Below are 27,488 nucleotides of genomic sequence, written 5' to 3'. Positions count from 1 at the left end.
GGGATCAGAGAAAAGTAAAATATTGGGGGTCTGAAATATCAAGAGAATGGCAGTTCTGTACAAACCTGTGGGAAATTTGACAAGCTAGCCAGTGAGAACTAAACATTCAAGTAGTTTCTAAGTAGAAGTAATTCTTGGATACATAGTTTCATAAAAGTGAGATTAATGGGTGTCAAATTGTGATTTGCTTTTCCTGTATTGAATTTACATCTTTAATCTTTGTAGTGTAAACCAGAATACAAGGTTCCGGGATTATATGTAATCGACTCAATTGTGAGACAGTCTCGTCATCAGTTTGGAACTGATAAAGATGTTTTTGGGCCAAGATTCTCTAAAAACATAACTGCCACATTCCAATATTTGTATCTTTGTCCATCTGAAGATAAGGTATAGTTTATAATTTTTAAATTAAGTTTGTATTCTTGTTTTGTTTTTGTTTCTACTTAAATCTATTTAAATGTATATTAGATATTTAAAGCCTACTGTATTACTAGAAAGATAATCATAAACTTGAAACAAAACCCAGTTTTTTCTGTAGTAGTCATATCTATTTTCTTAGGAAGTCCTTCAGGAATGTTGTATTGTTGAAATATAAAAGGAACACAATCTTGCTTTAAGAAGACATTGTTGGAAAGATTTCTTGTGGTTGAATGGTAAAGAAGTTCTGCAAGTAGAGGAGAGCAGTGCTTATCTCAGATTGTTGCGTATTCCAGAAGGAAGGGGCCAATAATTGATGGCTTTCCCCAGCATGTAGAGCTGCTAGAGCGTAAATGGTTTCATTAGCAATCAGACTACAGTATTTAATTCCTCACATTTATAGCTGGTTTTACTATGTACTATAAAAAGATAGAAAAACATTATAGACAGAAAACTACATTCCAATAGGTGGGAGAAATGCACTGGTAAACTCAGAATAATGAAGACTGGAGACTACAGTAAACGGCATATAAATTTGAGTGTTATGGATTCTGTACTTATATTCTTGAAGGAATGCTCTTGTGGGGAAAATATACAAGAGAAAAGAAGATCATTCCTTGAGTAGGAAATAAGTGTTACAACCATGAATAACACGTTTTCTCTGGATCTCCTTCATATTTACTAGTCCACAAAACAATTTACCTAACAATTACAGGCCAATAATTGTCTTAAATATTTTAACTGTTATAGTCATCCTGGAAAATTCTTCACTTCTCTAAGATAACTGGTTGTTTTTTTTGTTTCTTTGTAATCATAAGTAAAATATAATGGAAACTTCAGATACATTTTTAAGTATTATAATGCATTTCTTTTGATTCTCTAGGTTATATTTCTTTTCTCTTTCTTTCCCCCCTCTGTTTCTTACTCTAGATTGCACTACTGAAGAAAGGTCAGTTAGTGTAATTTAACCAGGTTGTAATTCTGATGATAGATTTTTTTCTGTTTATGAACAGATATAGCATGGAAATATTAGCCTGGGGTGTTTTTTTTTTCCCTCCTCTTTTGTAAGAGGTATAATAAATTATGCAAATATTATCGTATATTCATGTTTCTCACACATAACAGAGTAAAATAGTTCGTGTGCTGAACCTTTGGCAAAAAATGGAGTATTCAAATTGAAATTATTCAACCGCTTTTGGACATGGCAGCAGGAACCAGTAATGCCGCCCCAGTAACAGAAAATGTTACTAATAATGAAGGTATGGCAGCTGTATCTGTGAGCTTAGAAGATGGTATAATTTTTTGTGCATGAAGTGTTTGGAGTCTATTTATAGTGATGGAAGTTTTCTATAAGAAAGAAACTTGAGTTTACATCTTGGAAGGTATAGTTTTCTTCCCATAATTCTTATTTCTAATAAAAGTATTCAGTGCTTGTTACAGTATAGGCTGTATTACCATAATCTGTATTTTTTACTGTATGTTAAACTAAATGGAGCATTATTTTAGTGAAGAAGCTTAATGGAGATTAAAAGGAATATTTATGAGTTAAAGTTTACTGAGGGCGTAATGATCTTTTCTTTATTAGGTTCACCTCCACCTCCTGTTAAAGTTTCTTCTGAACCCTCACAAGCCACTACAAACTCCATACCAACTGTACCACAGTTGCCCAGCTCTGATGCTTTTGCTGCTGTGGCCCAACTGTTTCAGACAACTCAAGGTCAACAGGTAAACTGCCTATCCAAAGATTAAATTGTTTGCAGTTAGGTACTGTTGTCAGTTCTTATTTTTCATTCCTAGTTAATGAGCACATCGTGGGGAGGAAATATTTCTACTTTTCAACTAGAAAGGCCTTTACTAGGAAGGGAAGGGATACTACATAGGGATAATAGGGGAAATGTGGGAAAGGTGAAAAACAAGGGAACAGCACACTGAGAAATAGCAGTACCCCTTTGGAGAGAACTGCGGAACTGCTGAGCGGTGGTATTGTTGCTCACAGTTCTAGCATTTCCAGTTGATTTTAAAATTATTTGGATTGGTGGAGATGATTTTTTTTACACTTTTTTAGAAAACATATTTACCTTGTTCACAATTCAGTGTATTTTCTCTTTTCTCTGACCATCATTTTCTACTGTTGGGGTATCAGCATACATTTTTAAACTTAAGTGATACATCTTATATCCCTGATACATTCATTCACAATAAACTTAACCGTTATTAAAAGGTTGGTTCCTTTTTCCAGTTTACTCTGTGCCTATGCTATTTTGAGTCACCATTAAGGTTTTTTTTTTAGTAAATCAACTTTTGATACTGTGATTATACTTTATTATGTGGTTTATCAGTCTTCCCATTCTTTAAGCTTCAGCAGATCCTTCAGACTTTTCAACAGCCTCCAAAACCACAGTCTCCCGCCATTGACAATGCTGTGATGGCTCAGGTTCAGGCTATCACAGCTCAGTTAAAGACAGCTCCTACACAACCACCTGAACAAAAAGCTGCTTTCCCCCAACCTGAACAAAAAACTGCATTTGACAAGGTATGCTTCTCTCACATAACCCACCCCGTTGTTTACATCACTCAACTTGGAATGTGGAAGTTACCCCTTCTCTAGCTTCTCTGGCTTGTTCATTTTGTTGTTTTGTGATTTGAGGGATTTTCCCCCTCGACATCAAAACATTGATTATTATTCCTGGTTAAAAATCTAATATATACTCATTGCACAATTTTCAATATAAAGGAAAAGTAAACAGTGTAAAGGAAAGTAAACAGGGGAACATTCACCATTAACCCCCATACGTGAAGGTAACTACTGTAACATTTTGCTGTATATCTTTTTCAGAATTGTTTCCTGGATATATGCTTTTCTTTTTTGGTCATTATATATGTGTGTGCATATATAAAAATATGTGTGTGTTTTTAGTATATATATACACATATATATACATACACACTGTTTCTAACTTGCTTGTTTTGATCTTAATCCTCTTGTCTCTTTGTTGTTGTTAAGGTAAATAGATGTAAATCTGCACATTTACTGAGTGCTTATTAGGAGTATTCCATTACATGGACACATCACAATTTAACCATTCCCCTATTGATAGACATTTAAGTTGCTTTCTGTTTTCTGCTGTTAAAAACATTAGTTAACCGTATGTATAATATGAGGGTTTGGTTTGGTTGAGTGTCTTCCCAACTTCTCTGTTGGGCCTTCGTTATGTTTAAGGAGCTGCCACTAAGGATATAGGTGTGCTGAATATGCACAGCTTAGAGCTTCCTGTTGAAATGTTAGCCCAGACAACTCCACTCTTGTCTGTTTGTCATGTCTATTTACTGGATTTATGACTATATACAATTTCATCTCATTTTACAAGTTGCAGTGCAAAAACCACAAAAGTTTGAAAATCCTAGAATGAAGTATCTTTTAGTTTAATCATCTCTAAAATTTTTGATTCTTTCTAACATTCTAAGATACAATAACTTTATTGCTGGTAGTCCAAATTAAGAATCCATATGGTAATTACTGCTTGTTATTCTAAGTGATTTATGAATGACTACTTATTAAAAGAAGGTTGGATAAAATTTTTGAGTACAAAAGAAATACATGCTTTTAGGGGAAAAAATGCAAATAATACAGAAAGTTCTAAAGTAAAAAGGGAAATCAGTTCCACTCTGCTTTGAACAGATTTGTGTATGTTCCCATCCATATGTGAACATAAATTGTTATGTATTGTGGTTTTGTTTTTTAGTCTTCTGTGTTGTGTTGTGATTAGGAAAACTCTCTGAACTTGTATTAAAAATTCTCTTTCTTCTAGTAGTTTTATATTTTTGCTTTTCATGTTTGTCTCAATCTATCGAGAACCTATTTTAGAATATGGTTCAAGATAGTTAAAATCTTTATGTTTTGGAAATAGCCAATTCTCACAATTTTTGTCATACGTTTAATTCCCATTTGTTTCTGTGTCTGTCACTGGACACTGTTCTGTCCCACTAATATCTTTGTTTTATTTCGCAACATAACAGTTTTAAACACTTGCAACTTGTGTTTCATTTCTAGATGTGTTCTCTGCCGTTACTCTTTTTCAGGCATTCTTTGGCTCTTCTTGGGCATATGTGTTAGGCTTCTCCAGAGAAGCAGAACCAGTTATTACACACAGACACACAAAGGGGAGAAAGGGAGGGATTTTCTTTAAGGAATTGGCTCACACAGTTGTTGAGGCTGGCAAATTTGAAATTTGTAGGTCAGAGTGGCAGGCTGGAAATTCAGGTAAGAGTTAATGCTGCAGTCATGAGTCTGAATTCTGCAAGGCAAGGTTTTCATGTTGCTGTCTTGAGAATGCCTTCTTTGGGAAACCTAAACCTAAGTCCTTGCTCGTAAGGCCTTTGATTGGTTGAGGCACACCCACATTATGGAGTGTATTTCTTTATTTATAGTCTACTAATTTAAATGTTAATCACTTTTTTTTCCCTTGCTGCACCATGCAGCTTATGGGACCTTAGTACCCAACCAGGGATTGAACCCGGGCCCTGAGAACACAGAGTCCTAACCACTGGACTGCCAGGGACTTCCCAGTGTTTTCTTTGTTTTGTTTTGTTTGTTTGTTTTTGGCCACGCACATGTGGCCTGCGGGGATCCCCGACCAGGGATTGAACCTGGGCCCATGGCAGTGAAAGTGCAGGGTCCCAACCATTGGACCGCCAGGGAATTCCCTGTTAATCACATTTTTAAAATACCTTCACAACAACATCTATATTAATCTTTGACCAAACAACTGGGTACCATAACCTGGCCAAGTTGACACATATAATTGATCATCACAGGATACTTTACCAGATGAACTTTAGCATAAATTTTTATGAATTTATAGGTTAATTTAAGAAGTACTGATAATTTCTTATACAGAATCTCAATGTATTAGATTTTTAATATGTCTTATACATTTCTTGTGTCATTTATTCTTAGATGTTTACTCATTTTTCATGTTTAGTGTTTCATAACACTTTTGTTTAGTTAATGATGCCATACAGGAAAACACTACTGATTTTATTTTCTGTTGTAAATTATCATGGTATTAGAAGCTTAGTTTTCTAGTTGTTCTCTTAGATTTTCTAGGCTACTAAATTTGACTTTTCCCATTCAACATCTAGGCCTGTTTCTTCTTCTTTTCTTACTGTTCTGGTGGCTAGGACTTCCAAAAAAGAAATGTTGAGTAATAGCAGTGCTACTGACATGCTTATTTTGTTGTTAATTTGAATTGCAACTAATTCCTGTAGTGTTTTATCTTAAGTGGGTTGGCCAATGTTTGTTAGTTACATTAAGTTTAGAAAAAGGAATTCTGTGCTTTTCCTTTGACTATAAAGGTCTATTTTAAGCTAGTCAAACAGCTGACTGGGAACAGTTTTTCTATTTTGGCTGCTTCATAGATCTTCAGTTTCCTAAAAAGCAACAGAAATGTCTTTTTAGATAGTAGAGATCTCAGTTTAATTTTTAATTGCTTCAAATCTTCTCCCAAAGCAATAGGTATAAATCGTTAAAACTTTAAGGAACATGTCTATATGCGATAAACTGCAAAGATCATAGACTTCGTGGTTTTTTTTGTAGACAGGTTAGACCCAAGTTTTAATTTTGGCTCCTGTCATTGACTCTGTCTTGATGTTGAGTTACAGTATTCACTGTGTATCACTGTAAAAGAGCTATGGTAGTACCTATGTTTTTTTATTGCCATGAGAGTTAAGTAAGCTAATGTGCGTAAAGCAGCAAGGTGCCTGGGCCATGTTAGATCGCTCGGTTATAATAAGAACTTTTAGTAACGTGGCCTAGAATTATGAATAAAGAAACAGAAGTGTTGTCCAAGAAGGGGACTTCCTTTCCTAATTTAGAAATCTGTTGTCCAATAAAGTAGAACCAGAATTTCCAGGCAGAACTATCACAGAACACAAATTTAGGAATTTGAGGTTTGGAAATCCATGAGCAGGAAGGGCACAGCCTGAGAGAAATGACTGCCTTGTTGGATGCCAGAGACTGAGGGCTTGAGGTAGAAAAGACCATTGTCCACAGCCTAATTGTACATGTATTAACTGTTACAGTCTTGGTTATGTTTCTTAATTACCTGAGCCTTAGTCTCCTTGTCTGTAAGAAGAAGAACTATATCTACCTTGCATGCTTCTTTTGATGATGACATACTGTGTAATAATCTACCAAAACACAGTAGTGGTGTGTTACTTTCATTCCTTCTTTTCTAATAAATGTAACCATATTTTAAATGGCTCTTCTTTCTAGACATGTGATCCTGTGAAGTGCACTGATTGGTTTTTTTGATTTTTTTGTTTTGTTTTTTTTTAATGAAAGTTTTCTGGTAATCTAAGGTGAGCTGTGAAGCTTTAAGAAAGAAGCAAGTGCACAGGTAGACTTTGCAGCCCTGTCTGTGCATTCTCTTTTTTCTTTTTCATATTCTCGATCAAGCAGCATATGGACATTTTTCTATAGGCATTTATAATGATTGGATAAGATGGTGTTTCTTTTTGTACATTTTACAAAGCCGACTGAAAACGGTTTGTTGTTGTACCCATTTTCACGTGTGCAAAGTTCCAAAAGTTTTTTAGTCTAGGAAAATAAATGTTTGAGTAAAATCTTTCTATCACTAAATTAGTTATAAAATCATATAGAAAATAGTCAAAAGAAAACACTGTACTTAGAATTGGGGAAGAAAAACAGAATTTTTAAAGTATCTTTCAAAATGGCATTTGTGTAAAAATTGTCTATGAACTAGGGTCCTAAGAGGCATGTAGGAAGGTGAAATTGTACATGACAGCATTGTGGGATTATAGATGGTGGTTGAATATCTGTTTTTATAAAGTTTTTTGTTCAGTGAATCACAGTCCTGAATTTTAAAATGGAATTTGACATACATACCTATTCCAGAAGCTACTTGATAGATTTGATTATGACGATGAGCGGAAGCTGTGGAAGAAAGCAAAGAAAGAAGATGCTGCTGCTGCCGCCGCCGCCGCAGCCGCCACCACCACTGCTGCCACCACAGCACCTGCTGCTGCTGTTGCGCCCTCTGCACCTGCTGCTGCTGTACCTTCTGTTGCTGCGACCGCTGCTTTCTCCTCCCACAGGCACCCTTGTGAGTTGCTTTCGTTGGATTCCTCAGCAGATAGAGATTTGATAGTCATTATAAGGCATAATGCAACACTTAATAACGAAATCATTTTTCATATAGTCGTTTAAAATTCTTTTTTTAAGTTGTGGTATTGGGGGTTTTCTTCTGCATGGAGAGGAGATCCTGTCAGATTTACAATAAAAAATGACTTTTGGGAAAAATGCTGTATTTAAGTTATATAGGCAAATATATGATTCAGTAAAATGTTGATTATTAATAACTCCTGAACAGGCATTCTTTAAGTTTCTGTAGTATAAATGTGGCTAAGATTCATGTGGTTTTCGAATGGGTAAAAAGACTACTCATCTTTTTTAGTGGATTTCCTGGAGATGCATGCAGCAACCAGCATATACCCAGCACCAAAACATGGATCAGTTTCAACCTCGAATGATGGCAATACAGCAGGATCCAGTGCAACCATCAGTAGAGGCATTTTTCTATAGAGCTGAGTTTTTAATAACTGAAGATCTATTCATTAGAGCATATGGGTTGCACTTCCCAGACCACTGTTACTTAGCTGTGTGCATGGCTAAATAGTACTATAGCTGCAGTAAAAGCTGTTGCGCACGTAACTGATTTTGAGTTGCTTTTTGCTTTAATTAAAACACAGATGCTAAACATTACATGCTAATAATTTAATAGGCATTTTTGTTTAAATAGTTTAGAGAGAGATTGTGGTTCTATTTCAGGAAACTGGCCTGTTTAGTTATACAGCTCTTTCCCTTGTGAGAAACCTTTTTTTTCCTTTTTTCTTTTTTAATGTTGGGTGATTCAGTGCTTTAGAGGGCTTTCAGCTCTTCAACATTCAGGAATATAGTTTGAAATCTGCAGTAAAAGGAGCACAGTATACTGGAGAATTGAAGGAAGTTAATAAAGGTTTGTTCATTGGGTTTATTTTAGTAAATCCTCTAATTCAGAGTTTTCTAAACTTGACCATGCATCTAAATTATGGGGATAAGGAGGAAAAAATAGAAATCCTGGGCTTCTGGTGCTACAGTCAATCTAGAGAATATTTATTTATTTATTTTTAGTTGTGTGGCGATTCTGTTGTACAACCAGCCTTTGGGAAATACTACTTTATAGACTTACTTTAGAAAGTGTTCTAAGAAATCTCTTCAGAATATATTCATTTTCTTGTCTGTATCATGTTCAGTCCATTCTATTTACAGGCATACATTGTTTTATTGTTCTTCACAAATCCTGCATTTTTTACAAATTGAAGGTTTGTGGCAACCATGTGTTGTCAGATGATTGTTAGCATTTTTTAGCAATAAAGTGTTTCTTAATTAAAGTATATGTGTTGGTTTTTTTAGACATAATGCTATTGCACACTTAATAAACTACAGTATAGTGTAAACATAACTTTTATATGCTCTGGAAAACCAGAAAATTCATGTGACTTGCTTTATTGCGATATTCGCTTTATTACAGTGGCCTGGAATCGAATCTGAGATGTGCCTGTATTTGGTCATATGAAATTGATATTGTGATTTTAATGACTTGCTGATGAATGAAGTTTGAAAAATATTTTGTAAGCCTGTTTAAAATACAAAGAAAACCTATGAACTTATTTCCTAATGTTTAACAATTACTGAAAGTTAATAATTTAGAAAGATATTTTGTGATACTATAATGACATTACAATTATACTTTTAATTCTATTAGCGTTGGAATGTCACATGTAGAAAATTGTTACACTGTGGCATAATACTCTCATTATTATGATATTTGAAACCCTAAATATCGAACCCTAAGTATTATGTATTACTGGTTCTCAAACCCTAGGCATGTTGGTTGAAACTCCCCATGGAGTAAAATGTTTAAAATAAACCTGAAAGTCAGTGCTTCTAGCCACTTTTCCTCCCCCCAAAACTTAATTGCCTTTAAAGTTGAAGAGAGTTTGCGATAGAGAGTACCTCTGAGTTTAAGTTCAGTCCGTCACATTGCTTCCTCACATAAATGAAGTTATGTTTTTAAATTATAAAACCAGATCATGTAGTCATAATTTTAAAATGAGTTGTAGGATTTTTAACCTGTATTCTTGGATATATAACAATTCTTTGGATAAAGATTGTACCAATAGGAATTGTCAGTCATTGGTTGCCTGTCAGTTTTTCCTTGATCAAAATTTATTGAAGATATTTTAGTTTTATATAAAGTAACTAAGGTTTTTTTTTTAATTACTTAAAGTCTGCTCATACAATTTTTTTAAAAAACAAAAGGTTCCACTTCCTCCTAATGGACAGATGCCAGGATTTGGCCTTCTTCCTACACCTCCATTTCCTCCCATGGCTCAGTCCGTGATTCCTCCAACTCCACCCGTGCAGCAGCCTTTCCAAACTTCCTTTCAGGCACAAAGTGAACCACTTACACAAAAGGCACATCAGGTAAAACTTCATTCTCAGATTGTTGATTATCTTTATGGTTCCCTTGATTTATAAGTGGATTGCTGCCTGTTGGCTTGTTATCTTCCATTTTGAATATGAAGAAAGACTATTACTTTGGGCACAAATTTTCCCTCTCTGTGACCTAAGTTTTTCATTTGGAAAGTGGACATAATAACTACAAATTTCCATACAGTTTGTGAGGATTGAGATAAAGTGTAGAATGTTTAAACAGTGCCCAATTCACTGCTTTAGGTGATGGTTGGTAAACACAGTATGTAACTTTTACAAAATAATTTCCAGAAGTAGATCAGTATTTCTTCTAATCTTGTAAACCATATTAAAAAAACTTTTCCCACTCGTGGCCAGTCATTATTAAACTAGTAATTTGGTCTCAAGTAACCAAAAGAGAACTTTCAGGGCAAGAGATTTGTAATTTAGCATTTTTTAGACTTTTGTCCCATTTTTTTCTATTTATAATTTCCACTTTCTCTTTTAATGATGGGTTTATGTTTTGTTTTTCTTTTTAAAGGAAATGGAAGTAGAACAACCTTGTATTCAAGAGGTTAAGCGGCACATGTCCGATAACAGAAAGTCAAGATCTAGATCAGCATCCAGGTAGTTTATAGAAAATGTTAATCCAAATCTGTATGTCTTAGGAGACAGAATTTAAAATCAAGTTGGATTGTTTTCAGATGCCCAGGACTAATAACACTTGGTATGTTTGTATGCATGTGTGGATTGGGGGTAGGAGAAGTATTAATTTTAAAAAACTAAGTCATCTTAACCCACATTTTTTCCCTTTGAGTTGCTTTAATGCCTACTTACAAATATACATGGAATCATAAGATTTATGTATTCAGAGTTCCTTTACCAATTTATCAACCCAAAAAAGTAGAAAGAGAATAAGTAATACTGTAATCAGATTACATGCTTTAATTCCTACAGAAAAGACTTTACTGAGAAGATAGAGACTAGTAGTCAGTATATCTTGGTGATGACATTAGCTTCTTCACTATAAAGATGTCATTTAATATAGTACCAGAGGTATCAAAGATGAGAGGTACTTTTATAAGTTAGCATCCTTATTTATCTCATTTATAATATATATGTGCTTTCTAACTTTGAGCATCTTAAAAATCTTTAAAATGAATTCCCTGCTGTCAAATTCTTACGTACCCAAACATTAAATTACCTAGTTGTATTTTTTCTTTTTCAGATTAACACATGGCTTACGTTTTCTTTTTTATCCCTTGTGTTAATCCATTCTCCCTTGTTCTGAAAATATTAGGTCACCAAAAAGGAGACGATCTCGATCTGGTTCTAGAACTCGAAGGTCTCGTCATCGACGTTCTCGATCTCGGTCCAGAGATAGACGCCGACATTCTCCTAGATCTCGATCCCAAGAAAGAAGGGATCGGGAAAAAGAAAGAGAGCGCCGACAAAAAGGCCTTCCTCAAATCAAACCAGAAACTGCTAGTGGTAAGTGAACATTTATATTCAAATTTCCTGCATTTTTTTTCATGTCATGAGTTTAAAATGTTTTATAACCGTTAGCAAAATACCACTTTATCAGGTCTTACTTGTTTGTGCTTTGGCATATACCCTTGGATTTGCTTTTGTACATTAAGCCAGCTGTAAAGCAGCAATGAGGAGTGAACCAAACTAACGATGAGGAAGTGTGTCTTGAATCGAATGTATGAAATAGAGTCATTAACTAGTTCTCCTACACATGGTGGAAAGGTGGGGGTTTTTTTCCCCCTAGAATAACTAGTGCCCTCTTTTATAAAGATTTATGATTTACAGAATGAATTAGCTTACATTATCTCCTGAATTTCATGATGTGTTTAGAATATGTTTAATAAGATGTGCTAGACATATTCTTGATATAACTCTGTAGCTATTAATGAAATCTTAATTTATAGTATAACTAGGGCATGTATAAAACTTCTGACTCTGCAAGGCTTATTACCGAGGACACAACATGAAACAAAAATCATACACACTCGACAGTTGGAAAGGAACAGCTACATGCTGTGAACAAAAGCACTGAATTGGTTGGTGATCAAGATAGTTGGGATCAAGTCTTAGCTCTTGTGTTCACTTGCCAAGGGCGATCTTGGGCAAAATACTGCTTCTCTGGCTCTAGTTTACATAGATGAAATCTTCAGATGTGTCTTCAAAAAGACCAGTTTTTTTTACCAACTCACAGGTGTACCTTTCACTATCCTGGTTCCATTTCTGGAAGTACTACCACAATTTTGTAGAATTTTTTAAATGTACATGGGGTTTTCTACTTAAACTTGTGGTATCATAATGTAACTCATGCATATCTTCTTTAATGATTTTTTTCATGTAAAGTACAGTGCTATTCATTTTCGAATGTGTATATTTTTATGATTATAATTTTATTTTAAGTTTGTAGTACTACACTCTGGGTGGGACAGCTGGACAAAAGGACTACTCAGCAGGATGTTGCCAGTCTCTTAGAAGAGTTTGGTCCAATTGAATCAATTAATGTGAGTATTTATTAAATTACTTAATGACAGTAGATAGATGTGATTAAATGTTATTTTATGAAATTAAGGACTTGAAACCTAAGTTAAAATTTGCCCAGGTTTGTAGAAGATGTGGCTAGCGTTCAGGTGTTCTGAGTTCATGTTTAGCATTTAACTACTATTTCTTGGATCACCAAGTTTAATCTAAAACCTTTTTCTAAAAAGGTTTTCTAAAAAAGTCTTTATATAACAAAGCTTGGGGAACTGTGGATTTGTCGATAATTGGAAGTTGAGACCAAACTGGAACCACCAATTTAACAAATTCATTTAATCTCCAGTTATAGAACTCTGGCTCTGGAGGGTGCAGGGGGTTTGAGTTGGGCTTGTTGGGACTGATTACTTAGTATTATATCTTGTTGCTTTTTTATTTTGTTGTTACTATATTTTATAATATTAAAATCTTTTGGAGCAGATGATTCCTCCCAGAGGTTGTGCCTATATTGTTATGGTTCATAGGCAAGATGCTTACCGTGCCCTGCAGAAACTGAGCCGAGGAAACTATAAAGTGAACCAGAAATCCATAAAGGTACTGTTTTATAGTTTATAATTCATTTCTTTTAAAACTTAATATATAATATTATGTGACTTTTTTTAAAAAACTGTAATTTTGGACACTGGGACATTACAAATGCATCTTTTTTTAAAGAGGTTATCTCCTAAGAGTTAAAATTTTATATGTTAGGTGCATGGTAGAATTTTTGTCTTTTTTTTAAAGGTAGGTAAGTTCATCAAGGTATTTACTTGACGCTTTAAATGTAATGTCATTTTGTAAAATATTTTGTCATACAGAAAATTTTGTATTTTCACATTTTTAATTTTAAAGTTTGCCATCTCATCTTAGAACTATGAAAAATACTCACTGAAGATAGAGGAAAAGATATAGGCACATGGGTATTCTTACTCTGAGGGGCCAGAGTCAGTGTTTCCTTAATGTTATAATACCATGTTCTACCCCTTGGATTGCACCGCAAAAGGATTTTGTCTGATGTTGAGTAATCCGAGGTACCCAAGACTTTTAAAAGTGCTCCCCCCTTTCTTATGCTGAGTTGTACAGGGAACTTCAGCCTGTCCCCTGATAAACTTTTTCCTATTCTCTTAAGTTTTATGCTGCCTGGGTTTGGTGGGTGGTGGATGGTTGGAAGAGTAAGGAAGTGATTGCCAGTCAGATTTCCATCCTAGGAGAAACAAAGTGAGATGGTAGGGTAACCAGTTTCCTAGCACCGAATAAAGTTTTGAGTGAGATCCAGGGATAGCCAGGCCAGATTGCTCCCCTTGCTGACCAAGTCTGAGCGATTAAATCGTGAGAACAGTTAACTCTCAGTTTATGACATTCTTCTCCCTTCCTTTCTTTTTATATTTTAACAAATGGTGAAATAGATTGCCTGGGCCTTAAACAAAGGAATAAAGGCAGATTATAAGCAGTATTGGGATGTAGAACTTGGTGTTACTTATATTCCGTGGGACAAAGTCAAGCCTGAAGAACTGGAGAGTTTTTGTGAAGGAGGAATGTTGGACAGTGATACACTTAATCCAGGTAAAGCAGTATTTAATTTTTTTAAAACAATTCGTCTGTTTCCTTGGTAGTGCTGTGACAAATGTTTATTCTTTGCCTTAGGATCTGATTTTTGAGATTTTTCAAATACCCACCATGTGGGTGCCAGTCTCTCCATTATAATAAACTGAGGAAACAACAGTGAATAAGACAAATGTGGTCCTTGCCCTTACGCAAGTTGGCATTTAGTGGGAGAGATGCAGACACAAATAATTACTGATTGTGGGCTTAATTATTAATTATAGTATTAAGTGGATCTTAGGTAGAATTTTTCACTGTAAAAACCTAACAGATCAAATGAGTCTCAAACTGAACATTGTTAGTAAAATCCACTGCTTCATAGTAATTTCTTTGAAAATGTTTAAATGTCCAGAGAAGCCATCAAAAGTAAATGTGTAAGACAAGGAGGTGCAGTTATTTGTAGGCTGAATATTAAAAATGCCAGGTTGATAGTGGAATTGTATTGGGAAAAATGGCAGCTTGTGGGGGCATGACCTGAAGACTGATAGATAGCAGGACGAGAGGAGCACAGGGTGGCAACTTCAATCAGGAGGGATGATTTGAGAAGCCAGAAGGCAGCGAAACAGTGCTGGACTTTCCCCATACACCACCTCCTCCCTCCTTGGTGCGTAATGCCTTCGCTTAAGGATCGGGCTAGGCTTCTGTTCAGGCAGACAGGTATTGAGGACCTACTATGTGCCAGGCATTCTGGGAGACTTTGGTCCAGGGTAAAAAGAATCCTGCTTCTCCCTCCCAGGGTCTTTAATCCAAACAATACACTTCTGTGGTTAAGAACAGAGACTTTAGAGCCAAATATGCCTGGGTTGAATCCCATCTCTGCCACTACTAGGCATGTGACTTTGGGCAAATTGTCTTTTGTTTTCATCTCTTGAGAAATGGGAATAATAATAGTAGGACCTACTTATAGATGGTACTTATAGATGGTTATGAGAATTAAATAAATATATATATAGCTTAGAACTGTGCCTGGCACGTAAGTAAGCATTCTTTTTGCATGTTTTGCTATTGTAATTTAAATAATGAATGTTTATGAGATTAGCATAGGCATTTCTTTAATAATAGAAGCTCTGGTTTTTTGGGGTTTTTTTGTTTTCTTAATTTATTTTTGGCTGCGTTGGGTCTTCGTTGCTGAGCGCGGGCTTTTCTCTAGTTCTGGCAAGCAGGGGCTGCTCTTCGTTGTGGTGCACGGGCTTCTCATTGCGGTGGCTTCTCTTGTTGCAGAGCACGGGCTCTAGGCACGCGGGCTTCAGTAGTTGTGGCTCACGGGCTCTAGAGCACACGCTCAGTAGTTGTGGCGTACGGGCTTAGTTGCTCCGTGGCACGTGGGATCTTACCAGACCAGGGCTCAAACCCATGTCCCCTGCATTGGCAGGTGGATTCCTAACCACTGCGCCACCAGAGAAGTCCTGCTTTCTGATTTTAATATCAGCGTTTTAAAAATCATTTCTGTGTTTAAAGTTATAAGCTGAAATGTAAGCTTTGTTAAATTTCTTTAACTCTCATAGATTGGAAGGGAATTCCCAAAAGCATGAAAATGAAGTGCTCAAAATGGAGGGGCAGAACCTCACACACAGAACCAGTATCACCCATACCTAAGCCTTTACCTGTGCCTGTCCCTCCTATTCCTGTTCCTGCACCTATAACATTACCACCTCACAGGTAAGACTATTGGGGGCAGTGGTAAACTTTTAAGTGTCTAAAAGATACCTTTCTAAATCTTACTATAGATGTATGCTAGATTCATAGTCAAGACTGAGTGCATAGATGTACATATTAATTTTTGTGTGTTGGTATGTCAGACCTATTATTTATAAATGCTTTTAAAAACCAGAGTAAATTTCATATTGCCTTGTATCTGTCGAGATTATCAGTGTCTTACCTCATAACCTTTTGACTGAGAGGTGATTTCTTCTGTTACCTGTAAGAGCGAAGTAAGTAATTGTTGGTAAAAATATAAATACTTGACCCATACTTTTATGTATGATCCACTAGATTTTCTTTTCTTTCAATACCTTCTGTCCTCAATTTCTCACATAAAACTGAATCAGATAAATCTGAGCTATCACAAAACTGGGTTGCCTAGCTTCTTTATTTTTCTTAGTGGTTAGGAGAAAATTACATGCTTTGATACATACTTACCTGTGATATTTTATAAATGGAGTTCCCAAATTGGCACTCTTTAGCTGACCTTTTGGATATGCCCTTCCAGTGCAGGTTCTAAATAAGATTTCAACGAATGTCAGCACTCATTTAAAGAAACCTGACTGATCTCTTAAGATTGATTATTCTTTTTTTTTTTAACAATAGCTAACATATGTTGGTATTTATTAAAGTGCCAGGCACTAGCACTTAATATTTATTGACTCTTTAATCCCAATTAATTATGTGAGGTTGGCACTTTTCCATTTACAGATGAGTAAACTGAAGTCTAGGGAGTGTAATGTAAGTAGCTTGCTCAGGGTCACAAAACGACTTGAAAGGGGGGGGGCCAGGCACTTTGACCCTAAGGACCTGTGATCTTGATCACTGTGCAGATTACAGGTAGCTTTTTTTAAAGTTGTATTTCTCAAACTTATTGACCTAACCATGAGACATTTTTTAATATATAATATTCTAGCAGAACACCAATATAGGTGCTGGTGAATACAGTGTGAATTGCTGTCATAAAGTAGAGAGTAAATATGTGATTTTTGGGAATAATCCTTGGTGTCCAGTGGTTAAGACTCTGTGCTTCCACTGTAGGGGGCACAGGTTTTATCCCTGTCCGGGAACTAAGATCCCGCATGCCGCGCGGTGTGGCAAATAGAAAAAGGGGAAACTATGTGGTTTCTATTGTTTAGGGGTAGTGCAGATTACCACCTGTTATCTAATAAGTGTATTCACGTAATAGCACAATTTAGAGATTTCTTTTTTCTTTTTTCAACAAGGTATTTTCTTTGTCCCTACACACTACGTGGGTGGGGAGGGTGGCTAGGTATGTGGCTTCATTTCTGTTCTTTCTCTCTAGGTCCCACCACATTCAGCCGGACCTCCTGTGGTTGGTGCTCTCCAGCCACCCACCTTCACGCCTCCTTTGGGAATTCCCCCTCCAGGCTTTGGTCCTGGTGTTCCTCCTCCTCCACCTCCTCCACCATTTTTGCGCCCAGGATTCAACCCAATGCATTTACCACCAGGTACACTAAGTTATTTGAGAAGACATTCTTTTTTTAGAGCCTGAAATAAAGTGACACAACTTCAGTTGACATTATTTTTCTTATTCTAGGTTTTCTTCCTCCTGGACCCCCACCTCCTATAACTCCACCAGTATCCATTCCTCCTCCTCACACTCCACCAATAAACATCCCAAACTGTAAGCATGTTTTTCCTTTGTGTTCACTTGTCCTCTTGGAATTGAGAGTAGGAGGGAGAATGGACCAGTAATAGGACCTATAGTATGGCAAAAGAATGTTGACCGGGAGATAATTATTTATTCAGCTTCACATGTTGATGTAATTATATTCCTTAGCTACTATCGCTGGTATAAATGAAGACACTACAAAAGACTTATCTATTGGAAATCCCATTCCAACAGTGGTGTCTGGGGCTAGAGGAAACGCCGAGTCTGGTGACAGTGTGAAAATGTATGGTTCTGCTGTGCCACCTGCTGCACCCACGAATCTGCCCACCCCTCCTGTAACCCAGCCTGTTTCACTTCTTGGTAGTTAAGTTTTTTATCATTAGTTTTCTTTCCCCTGCCCAAGTTAGGCTTTTTATATAAACAATGCTAATTTTGGTAAAATGTTCTCTGAGGCTATTTTTCTTTGAGGAAGATCTTTCTCTTAAATATGTGTACTTTAGTCTTTACCAAGAATATGCTCAAGAGACAGCCTCAAAAATGAAATCATGTTTGTTTGTCTGTCTTGAATAAAAGTTTGGATTTGCACATCTTAATTTGGTATAGCAAAGTGATTAAACTAATCTCTGTAAAAAGGAGTTGGTACATAGTCCATGATTAACAAAACCCCAAACATCGCAGCTTTATAAGAGAGAGCATTTCTTTAACAATGTGGGGTTTTTTCCTGTCTGGATTAATTTTTATACATTTAAAATCCCTGGACTTTGGTAGCATTCTCTGTGGGCTAGCAAAGAAATTATCTTTGATACATTGCAATAAAATGGCTTTGTTACCTGAGTGACAGTTGCACAGCCTGAGGCAATGCTTTTTCCACTGACCCCTCACTTTTCTCCTGCAAGAGTTCATCTGTTGTATTCTTTACCCACAACTCTACTTCTGTGATCCATGGAAGTGTGGTTTAGATTGTTTACATCTTTAAGAGGCCTTACCCTTGCTTGCTTGAATTATAAGTGAATATGTCATATACTTGTTATAGTGACCATCCTATAACAATTAATAAATTGTTGTATTTGAAGTGGTATTGCCAAATATAATTAACACTTGATTCTCCTAATGGGTAGTTAATTCATCCTTAGTGTTAGAATATTCTAGTCCTGTGAGCCCATTGTATTTTTCAGAGGTATGTGTGTGCAAATGTTCGCTTTCATAATCTTAGTTTTTTTAAGGAAAGAGCATATTGGTTACTTCTGGGATGTAGGACTGTGGGACATTGGTTTGTGATGTAGGACTTTTACTTTTCACCTACAGCTTTCAGTACTGTTGGAAATTTTCACTTTGTTGCATGTACTACATTTATAATAAAAATCAATTTGTTTTTACATGGCATGCTGTCTTCTGCCCTCTCCAAGACTGAGTTTAGGCTGATAATAAACTTGATTTTTATTTCTTTTAGTACACAGACTGGGTAATGGTAAAAGAGGATTTAGGGTTAAAATTTGTCACAAGTAATGTAGCAGTAGTCCTCATAATGATGGAAAATGATATGTTTAATAGGGAAGTTGCTTAAGAGGTCTATGCCCTAATGGAAGTCATAGTAGAAGGAACAGTGGGAACAGTGAACTGGTAGCCAGGAAACCTTAATATCTTTGGATCTCAGTTTTGTTATGCTTCTCCCCCCCCCCCATATTTGTAATAAGATGGTTACACAAGAATCACAGAATCTAAGTTGGGTAGAATTTTCTGATCAACCTCTTTCCTCTACCCCACACGCATGCCCCTGATTGTGAATTCTCTTTGAAATGAAGTTTCCTACTCTGGTATCCATGGGTATTAGGCCATCTGAGACTGTTTACAGAATTTCATGCATTTGTGGTTTTTTTCTGGTCTTAGTAAATTCACTGAATGAATGAAAAGATTTCATCTCCAAGACTTTAATAACCGCTACTTACGAACAACCTTTAAGAATAAATAACCCAGGGAGTTCCCTGGTGGCCTAGTGGTTAGGATTCTGGGCTTTCACTGCTGTGGCCCGGGTTCAGTCCCTGGTCGGGAAACAGATCCCACAAGCCACACGGCTCAGCCCCAAAAAAAAAAAGAATAAATTACCTGCCTTTTATTTAACATTTAGGTCTTGGAAACTCTGCCCTTTATTTCTTATCACTACTGAAATGTATAATTTAAACTCTCAGCCAACATGTGAAACAAAATAAAACACAAATCAAAAGTTGGTGAGCATGAAAAATAAACTTAGTAAGCTAGTCACTGCTAGAAAAATAATTAAATTTCTTAGCATTTATCATTATCTAACATACCTGTTTGGATGTCCATCTCCTCCCACCCCCAAGAATGGAAGCTCCATGAGAGAGGAACATTATTATGTAAGCGGATGGATGGATGGTTTTCAGTGTAGGATTGTTTATACTTCACCTCTGATGATGATCTTTGTAACTTTTAAAGCAAATATAGAAATTGAAGGCTGTTCCAGATCTGGAAAGGTTAAAATATGACATAACATAAAAATGAAAACTGTTTTGTTAAAATAGGCACTTTTAACTAAACTGCAGTAGTTTAGTTGAATCCTGAGAAAGAGAGCCTTCCATTTTCCTTCAATAAGAAATCTTGAAAAGAATATCCCATGAATTTGACCTTTTATAGAAATGAGACTTTTTAGTGTATATGCAAATAAAGGAGGATTTAACCAAAAGGCTAATCACAATTCCATCATTTTGATAAAGGAATATAGTAATTACATGCAATATTGTAGCACTAAAGGATCAGTAAATAGGTTGAATATTGTTGATGTTAACCAAGTAACAGAATACTAGAACTAAGATGCTTTCAAGTTTTCTCTTGGTGCTCTAATGTTTTCTCTTATGATAATAAAAAGCAATGTTATACTATACAGAAAACTTTAAGCCTAGAAGGTGATACTAAACTTGTTTCTTCAACTGTGAGAAAAGGAATGAAATGTCACACCGGGGTGTTGTGATCATTCAGTTGGACTAACATATATAAACAACTGACATGGGGCCTGCCACAGAGTAGGCATTCAGTGAGTGGTGGGTGCTTATTACAGGTAAGGAATGTCATAGATGATATTTAGCATACCTAGAGAACAGTACTGGAAATTCTAAAATTATATTACTTAACTTGTGATTTATTTTAAACTGTTCTAATTGTCAGCAGAGGAAGCAGCCTTTTTAGGGAAGTATGTATCTTGGCATGGTTGCCTCAGATATTTCATGATATATTAGACCAAGAGATAAGTTCACATGTATTAAAGTTCCATCAGTTGGCTTACTGAGAAAATGTGTGTTAGTCATAGTGGCATTTCATTTAAATAGCACAATATGGTATCTGTATTCTTCCTATTAATGATACTCAAATTGTTTTCTTACAGTGGAAGCTAAATGTATCCTTGAGACTTAACTAGTTCTTGGATCCTAATTTCTGAAATGTGGCAATAATATTTTTAAAGTAGAGGGGCCAAAAAAACATTTCAACAAACAGATCTTCCAAAATTCTGTTGTAGGCCCTGGTTATGAAGGAGGTGGTGTGGTGCTTTAAGGATGGCTTGGTGTTAAGAATTTTCTGAATGATCAGACTTAAGTGTGGATGTTAGTTTGGGAGTGCTGACTACCTGTTTCTGGAATTGGGCTGAAGTAGCCCTTGCTACCAGATTTGTAGAGAACTACCTCCATCTTTTAGAGATTTTGATTATTTTAGTAACTGATAATCTGAAAACATAAAACTATTCGATGCACAATAATAACTCATTATCACTTGATTTTAAAGGAATCTGTTCTTAGTACCTCACACTTCAAAATAGCTAGAGCAGTGGTCATTTCATAAAAGCTAAAGGAAACAGTTTACAGTTGTTGACCATTTAGGAGAGAAGGAGTATTAAAGGTGATAGCAATTCAGTACATTCTCTTTACTGTATAAGCGTATGTGTTTACTTTTCCAAACTTTTGTATAACATGTATCTCTAATACAATGTACAGCATATTTTTATTTAAAATTTCATTGTAAATGTGAAATTTGGGTTACTTTGGTGTTCCAAACAATAAAAAAATACACAAAAAAATGTTTGTTTGTGTTACATATCTCTGTTGTGGTACCAGCATATCCATAATATCTTTCAAGGAAAATTAAGCTAAATCGGATTCATTCCTATTGTGGAAAATTAAAGTCTCTTCTCTTGCCAGATACATTTACTCCTTAATTATTATTATACAGAGATTCTCTCCAGTTTTGTCACACTGCTATAGATGATGGTAAAATTTATAAGTAAGAATTGGGTATGTGTAAGATTGCTTCTTATTGATAATATTTGTTACCAAATATTTAAAGCAAAAGTCACAGATTGGTAGCCTACAGGCTGACTTGCTAGGCAGTAGTATGATGTATACTTCGTGCTTGATTTTCACACATCCTTGCCTGGCCTTGATAGGCATTTGATGTTCCAAAATTTGGACACTTCAAGAATTATGTAGACAGAATTGGTTTGTGAATTAAACAGGCGTGTTTGCTTTTATGCAGTAGCTATCTATGATCCTTAAGACTGCCTTGAAGGTGAATAATTTTACTATCAAGTTCTGTAATTCCATTTGACTCTTGAACAACGCGGTGATGAGGGCCGCCAACTCCCGTGCAGTCAGAACTCCGAACATAACTTTATAGCTGGCCCTCCATATCCGAGGTCCCACGTCTGCAGATTCACCCAGCTACGGATCGTGTAGTATATATTTACTGGAAAAAAAATCTGTGTATAAGTGGGTCCATACAGTTCAAACCTGTGTTATTCAAGGGTCAGCTGTACTTTAAAATTGATATTTGACTTGTGATTGATTTCACTTAGCTTTTAGATTTTTCTGCCTAGAATTTTGATACTTTTATAATTAGTAATTTTTAACACTATAAATTAGAACATTAGAGCACCAAACTACTAGTGTGAATAACATTCAAAGGAAACCTGAAGAAAATTCTCAAAAGTTTTTTTTAATGATAACACCTAATTTTTTAAACACTTTTTGCATTTTAATATTCTTCCTTATTGTAGACTTTGTTATAATATTGGTTATATTAAATTATAACCCAGAGAGGTCTACCAGATGTTTGTTTATCCTATAAAAGTGTTCTTTGAAAACTTTAAAATATTTGAATTGGTACTCTAGATATTGCATTATATTATTCCACTATGTTTCCCAAATACTCATCACAGTGCCTTCAACTTTGTATATAACATTGTTCAATGAATGTTTTAATAGTGATCGATCCACAGCAGATATTTACCTTGGATATCAATTTATGCATGAATACACACCATATTTTCTCAGAAGGCGAAGCACTTCAAACAAAACATGGAGAAGGTCTTGCACGAAAACTTGAAAGCTGCTTATCACATTGTCTCCATCTCTCTCTGCACTTCCTAGGCTGCAGAACTCCAGCCTAAAGAGTCTCTTAAGTTTAAATCTCTGACATCTCTTTGGGCCTGAGGAAGGTGGGAGGGGCAGAAACTCTGGGCTCTAGATTGCTTTTGGTAGACAAAGATAATGCTGTGAAGAATTTCAGGTAAGATTTTTTCCAGCTAACATTGAAAATAAAATTTCCTATGGATGATCTCATTCAGTGATGGATTACCAGTATATCCCAAGCTTCTTGACTCTAATAGTACAGGTCTTAACTCGAAGTCACAGCTGTTATACTTTGCCAGTTACAATAAAATAGCAATTCATATGCAAACAAATTCTAAAAAAAAGACTCTAAATGAGCTATAGGGAAATTGACCAAACCTTATTGTACGTTATTTTGCAGAAAATCCAAGGCGTCATTTTAAAGAGACAGTGGTCTCTGATTCTTCATTTGAAATTATGGTTTTCATGTATTAGATTTTATCAAAACATAATGTACCCCATGCTAAAAATAGATACACATCTTAGTCTGCCTGTGCTATATGTTATTGAAAACTCAAATTTCTTTTAGCAATCTCTTGCTACCATTCTAAGAACGATTTATTTTTGGTATAGTAATGTGTAATGCAATCTAAAATGTGCTCTCTCTCATTCTTTGAAAACTAGCTCCGCATTTTTCCATCCTCCCCTTCTCCCAACAGTGCCTCCTATAAGAAACACCTGGGAGTCTTTTCAAAATAATTAGGGCCTAAATGTTGTTAACTGGTGAATCTAGGTGAAGGAAATACATGTATGGGTTGTACTGTTATTTAAATTTTCTGAAGGTTTGTAGTTTAAAAAAAAAAACACTTTTAATGATTAAACAAATACATATATATATATATATATATATATATATATATATATATGCCTTGGGGCTCTCAGGGCATTGGTGGGAGAGATGAGGTAAGAGTGGCTGGTATATCTTTTTCCTTGTATGAACAAATTTTGAGTTAGGTCCATGCACAATGCCACAGTGACCTTCATTCGTTTGGAATCAAGAAAAGGTGGAACTGCGACTAGGAGCGGAAAAGGAGGTTGTGAAAGAACGTTGCAGCTTTTCTCAAATTTCAGATATTCATAGGTTTACAATGGAAAGAGACTCACCCGCCCTGGGGAGAGACCTGGACCTTGTAGCCATGCTTTTGCCCCTGAGAGGTATCTTGTTATGAGTTTAGTCATCCCTTACGCCACCACCATTCATTCATTCATACGTTCAACATGTGTTTACTTCCAGTACCTACTGTGTGCCAGGCACCCTTCTGGGTACTAGAGGATCCCTGAATGACAAGACAAGGCCTGTCTTCCTGGAGCTTACATTCTAGGGGGGACTTAGATAGTAATAATTTCACATGAAGCTATTCCTATGAAGAGAGTAAAGCAGAGAACGGGATTGGAGGAATGTCGTGTGAGATGTACTCTTAAATAGGATGGCCCAAGGAAGGCTTCTAAGGAGTTAAATACAGAGAAATAATAGAGGAAAGAGCCATATAGACACAGGGAAAACATCTCGTTTAGAGAGGAGAACAGAAGGGGAGCTTGGACTGAGAACAAACTTGGCTTGTTGGAGGGACTACAGTGGGCTGTTAGGGTTGAGCAGTGTGATCACAAGGAAGAGCCGCAGGTGATGAGTTCAGAGTGGTCGTCAGGGGCCAGTCAGAGTGTACAACAACAAGTACAGATTTAAACACTTTAAATCTGGTTTCCATTTTCAAAGGATTAAGGATGGCTGTTCTGTAGAAAGCAAACTATAGGAGTTGGTAAGGGTGGAAAGAGGAGACTGTTGGATGCCATTGGAGTAGATGAGATTAGAGGGCTAACAGCTTGCACTAGGATGGCAACAGCAGAGGTAACAAGCATTTGGAGTCTGAACTTATTTGAGATACAGCCTTCAGAATGGCCTTATATATATGTGAGAGAACGGAGTCAAGAACGACTATGGTTTTGACCTGAGCAATTTAGTTGAGTGTAATTGCCATTCCTCAGATGGCAAATCTCAAAGAGGAGTGGGTTTAGGATGAGGATGTCAGATAAATGTTGGATGTTTTAACTTTGACAATTCAGGTGCAGGTGACAGCTAAACAACTGGTAAATAAAGTCTAAAGATGTAAATTCTGGTGTAATCATCAAATATAAATAATATTTACAGCCACCAGAGTCTGTGAGATTACCTAGGGAGGGAATGTAGTGAGAGGGATGAGCCCAGGAAAACGTCAGCATTTAGCAGTTGAAAATATGAAACGGAGGACTAAGACATGATGGGAACTCTTCCAAGGAGTTTGTATATATATCAATCAGTTAAGCCTTACAGTTCTTTGAAGTCAACACAGTTATCCCCATTTGTAGATGGGGAATCAGAGGCATAAAGAGATAAGTGAACCTGCCCAAGGTCACAGCTCCATGTGGCAGCACCTAGAATTCAAGGTACCCTTATTCCAACACCTGTGCTTTTTAACCACTGTCCTCTACTGTTCCATCCAGCAAAGGATACTGAGAAGGTGCAGCTAGAGGGCTAGGAAACAAAAGTAGAGGAAGGTATTCTGGAAGCCCAGTAAAGAAAGTTCCTAGGAAGGAGGGAGAGATCAACTATCAGATGCCATTTTTGGGCCAAAGAAGAGTGCTGAGACTTGCCAACGGGATTTATCAAAATGAAGGCTTCTGGATGACCTTGAGAAATGTGGTTTTATTGGAGTGACGGGTTCAAAAGCCTATGTAAGTATATATAGATAGGGCCAGGAGAGAATGAGAGATACAAGAAATGGATACAATGATTTTGGACATCTCTGAGGAGATGTGCTATATAGGGGAACAGTAAAACGGGGGTGAGCTGAAGGGAGATATAATGTGAGGACAGTTCTTCCGTGTTTATTTCTAAAAACTCTAGCATGTTCATTATTAAACCCAGTAGAGGGGAAATTTTTGTTGCAAGAAAGAGGAGATATTTGCTAGGTTGATACTCTTACGTAGGTGAGGGTATGGATTCAGAGTTTGAACGTGGGGCACAGATGTTCACAGAGTAGTACGGATACAGGTGCAGGTAAATCGGTAGATTTGGTGGTAGGTAGGTGGATTAACAAGCCTTTCTAAATGCCTCTTTTTTAAAATATACCAACTAGGATAAATAAAACGTGGTATTTCCATTTAACAATACTTGATAATGAAAAGAAATGAAGTACTTATACATGCTACAATACAGATGGGCCTTGCAAAGATACACTAAGTGAAAGAAGCCAGTCACAAAGGGTCACATATTGTATGATTCCACATTTATGAAATGTCCAGAATAGGCAAGTCCATAGAGACAGAAAATAAAATGTATGGTTGCCTGGGGGTTGGGGTGGAGTTGGGGGGAAACAGGAAATGATGGTTAATGGATACAGGGTTTCTTTTGAGGTGATGAAAATGTTCTAAAATTTATTTCGATGGTTGCCCAACTCTAAATATATTAAAAAAACATTGAATTACACCCTTTATGTGGGTGAATTGTAGGCTATGTGAACTTTACCTCCCAGAAGCTATATAAAACCAGCTAAGAATAGATAGGATTAAGGAGAAACAGGAACATGTGAAATAGATATCTAGAAACATAAGAATGTGAATTGAGTAGGGAAATTAGAATTGCTGGCCAGGATTAAGGGAGCACTTGTGGTTGTAGTTATAAATAAAATGAGACCAGTCAGCATGTTGGAGGTGGTGCCCAGCCATATTCAGGTGCAGGTTAGGTAGAAGAGTTGCATTTAAAACCAGTGTTGAGGTTTTTCCAGGCAACATGGTAAGGGAGAACCATGGACTCCGAGACAGGTAAGGAGGAAAGTAAAGACGTGAAGGGCACTGGGGACGTGATCCTAGTGGGATTGAAGGTTGTTCTGGGAAAGAGGGTCAGAGAGTGGGGTACTTGAAAATGAGAATTCAGAAGTGATAAAGTTACTTGTAATGAAAGGTCCAGACTTCTAGAGGCGTTGGCTGTGGTAGAATGGAAGACAGATGATGGGCGGAGAAGAGGTAGAAGAACCGCCTTTTCTACTGATTTGCCTTTTCAGGTGTTCTCTCTGCCCTTCCTCCTGCTCTCCCTTTCGTTTCTCACATAGCAAATCCTTGCTTTTTTTTTTTTTTTTTTTGAAAGATCCAACTTAAATTTACATCCTCCATGAAAGTGTTCAACTAACATTCTCCTGACATGTCATGGTCCACACTGGTCTCCAGTCATGATATCAGCCTTCCCTTCCTTCACCACCCCTTTAATCTTTTAACATACCTGTTCTTTATTTCCCATAATTACCAACGTCTTTGCTATAGAAAGCACTGGCACCTCCCCTTTAATCTTGATTTTTACTTTTTATTGTGAAAGTGGATTTTTTTGATTCATCATAGGAAATAGCCTTGGTTATTTAAACTGCAGTGTATTTCTTTACACTTCTCGAATTTAAATAGAGACATTTGGGGCTGTCACTTTTTTTCGTCTGCCTTAAAATCTTGCTGTATAGGAAATGTGGAGTCTTCTATCTATAGTGTGAGTTTCCCCAGGTCTGAACTCTTCCCTTTTTTGTTTCATCCATGTTCTGGATAAGTTAACACCATGGCTCTTCTGAGCTCTGTACATCTAATCAAT

At 36.4% G+C, this 27,488-nt stretch overlaps 1 protein-coding gene across 1 annotated transcript in view; it reads left to right on the top strand.

Annotated features, from left to right (window-relative positions):
* SCAF4 (SR-related CTD associated factor 4) overlaps positions 1 to 27,488 on the top strand; it is a 58,894-nt gene that overhangs the window by 23,543 nt on the left and 7,863 nt on the right. The window contains 20 exon segments of the mRNA XM_036849726.1: positions 226 to 387; positions 1,543 to 1,577; positions 1,579 to 1,676; positions 2,003 to 2,142; positions 2,774 to 2,950; positions 7,334 to 7,523; positions 7,526 to 7,541; positions 7,893 to 7,906; positions 7,909 to 8,000; positions 9,800 to 9,964; positions 10,494 to 10,579; positions 11,253 to 11,443; positions 12,380 to 12,480; positions 12,932 to 13,045; positions 13,897 to 14,053; positions 15,598 to 15,751; positions 16,627 to 16,633; positions 17,100 to 17,265; positions 17,355 to 17,441; positions 17,598 to 17,789. Of these exon segments, the coding sequence (XP_036705621.1) occupies positions 226 to 387; positions 1,543 to 1,577; positions 1,579 to 1,676; positions 2,003 to 2,142; positions 2,774 to 2,950; positions 7,334 to 7,523; positions 7,526 to 7,541; positions 7,893 to 7,906; positions 7,909 to 8,000; positions 9,800 to 9,964; positions 10,494 to 10,579; positions 11,253 to 11,443; positions 12,380 to 12,480; positions 12,932 to 13,045; positions 13,897 to 14,053; positions 15,598 to 15,751; positions 16,627 to 16,633; positions 17,100 to 17,265; positions 17,355 to 17,441; positions 17,598 to 17,789 (2,344 nt within the window).

Source organism: Balaenoptera musculus, chromosome 4 (assembly GCF_009873245.2).
Source record: "Balaenoptera musculus isolate JJ_BM4_2016_0621 chromosome 4, mBalMus1.pri.v3, whole genome shotgun sequence".
NCBI classification, from domain to species: domain Eukaryota; kingdom Metazoa; phylum Chordata; class Mammalia; order Artiodactyla; family Balaenopteridae; genus Balaenoptera; species Balaenoptera musculus.
Note: the sequence above shows the minus strand (reverse complement) of the source record. Positions and strands in the feature narration are given on the sequence as shown.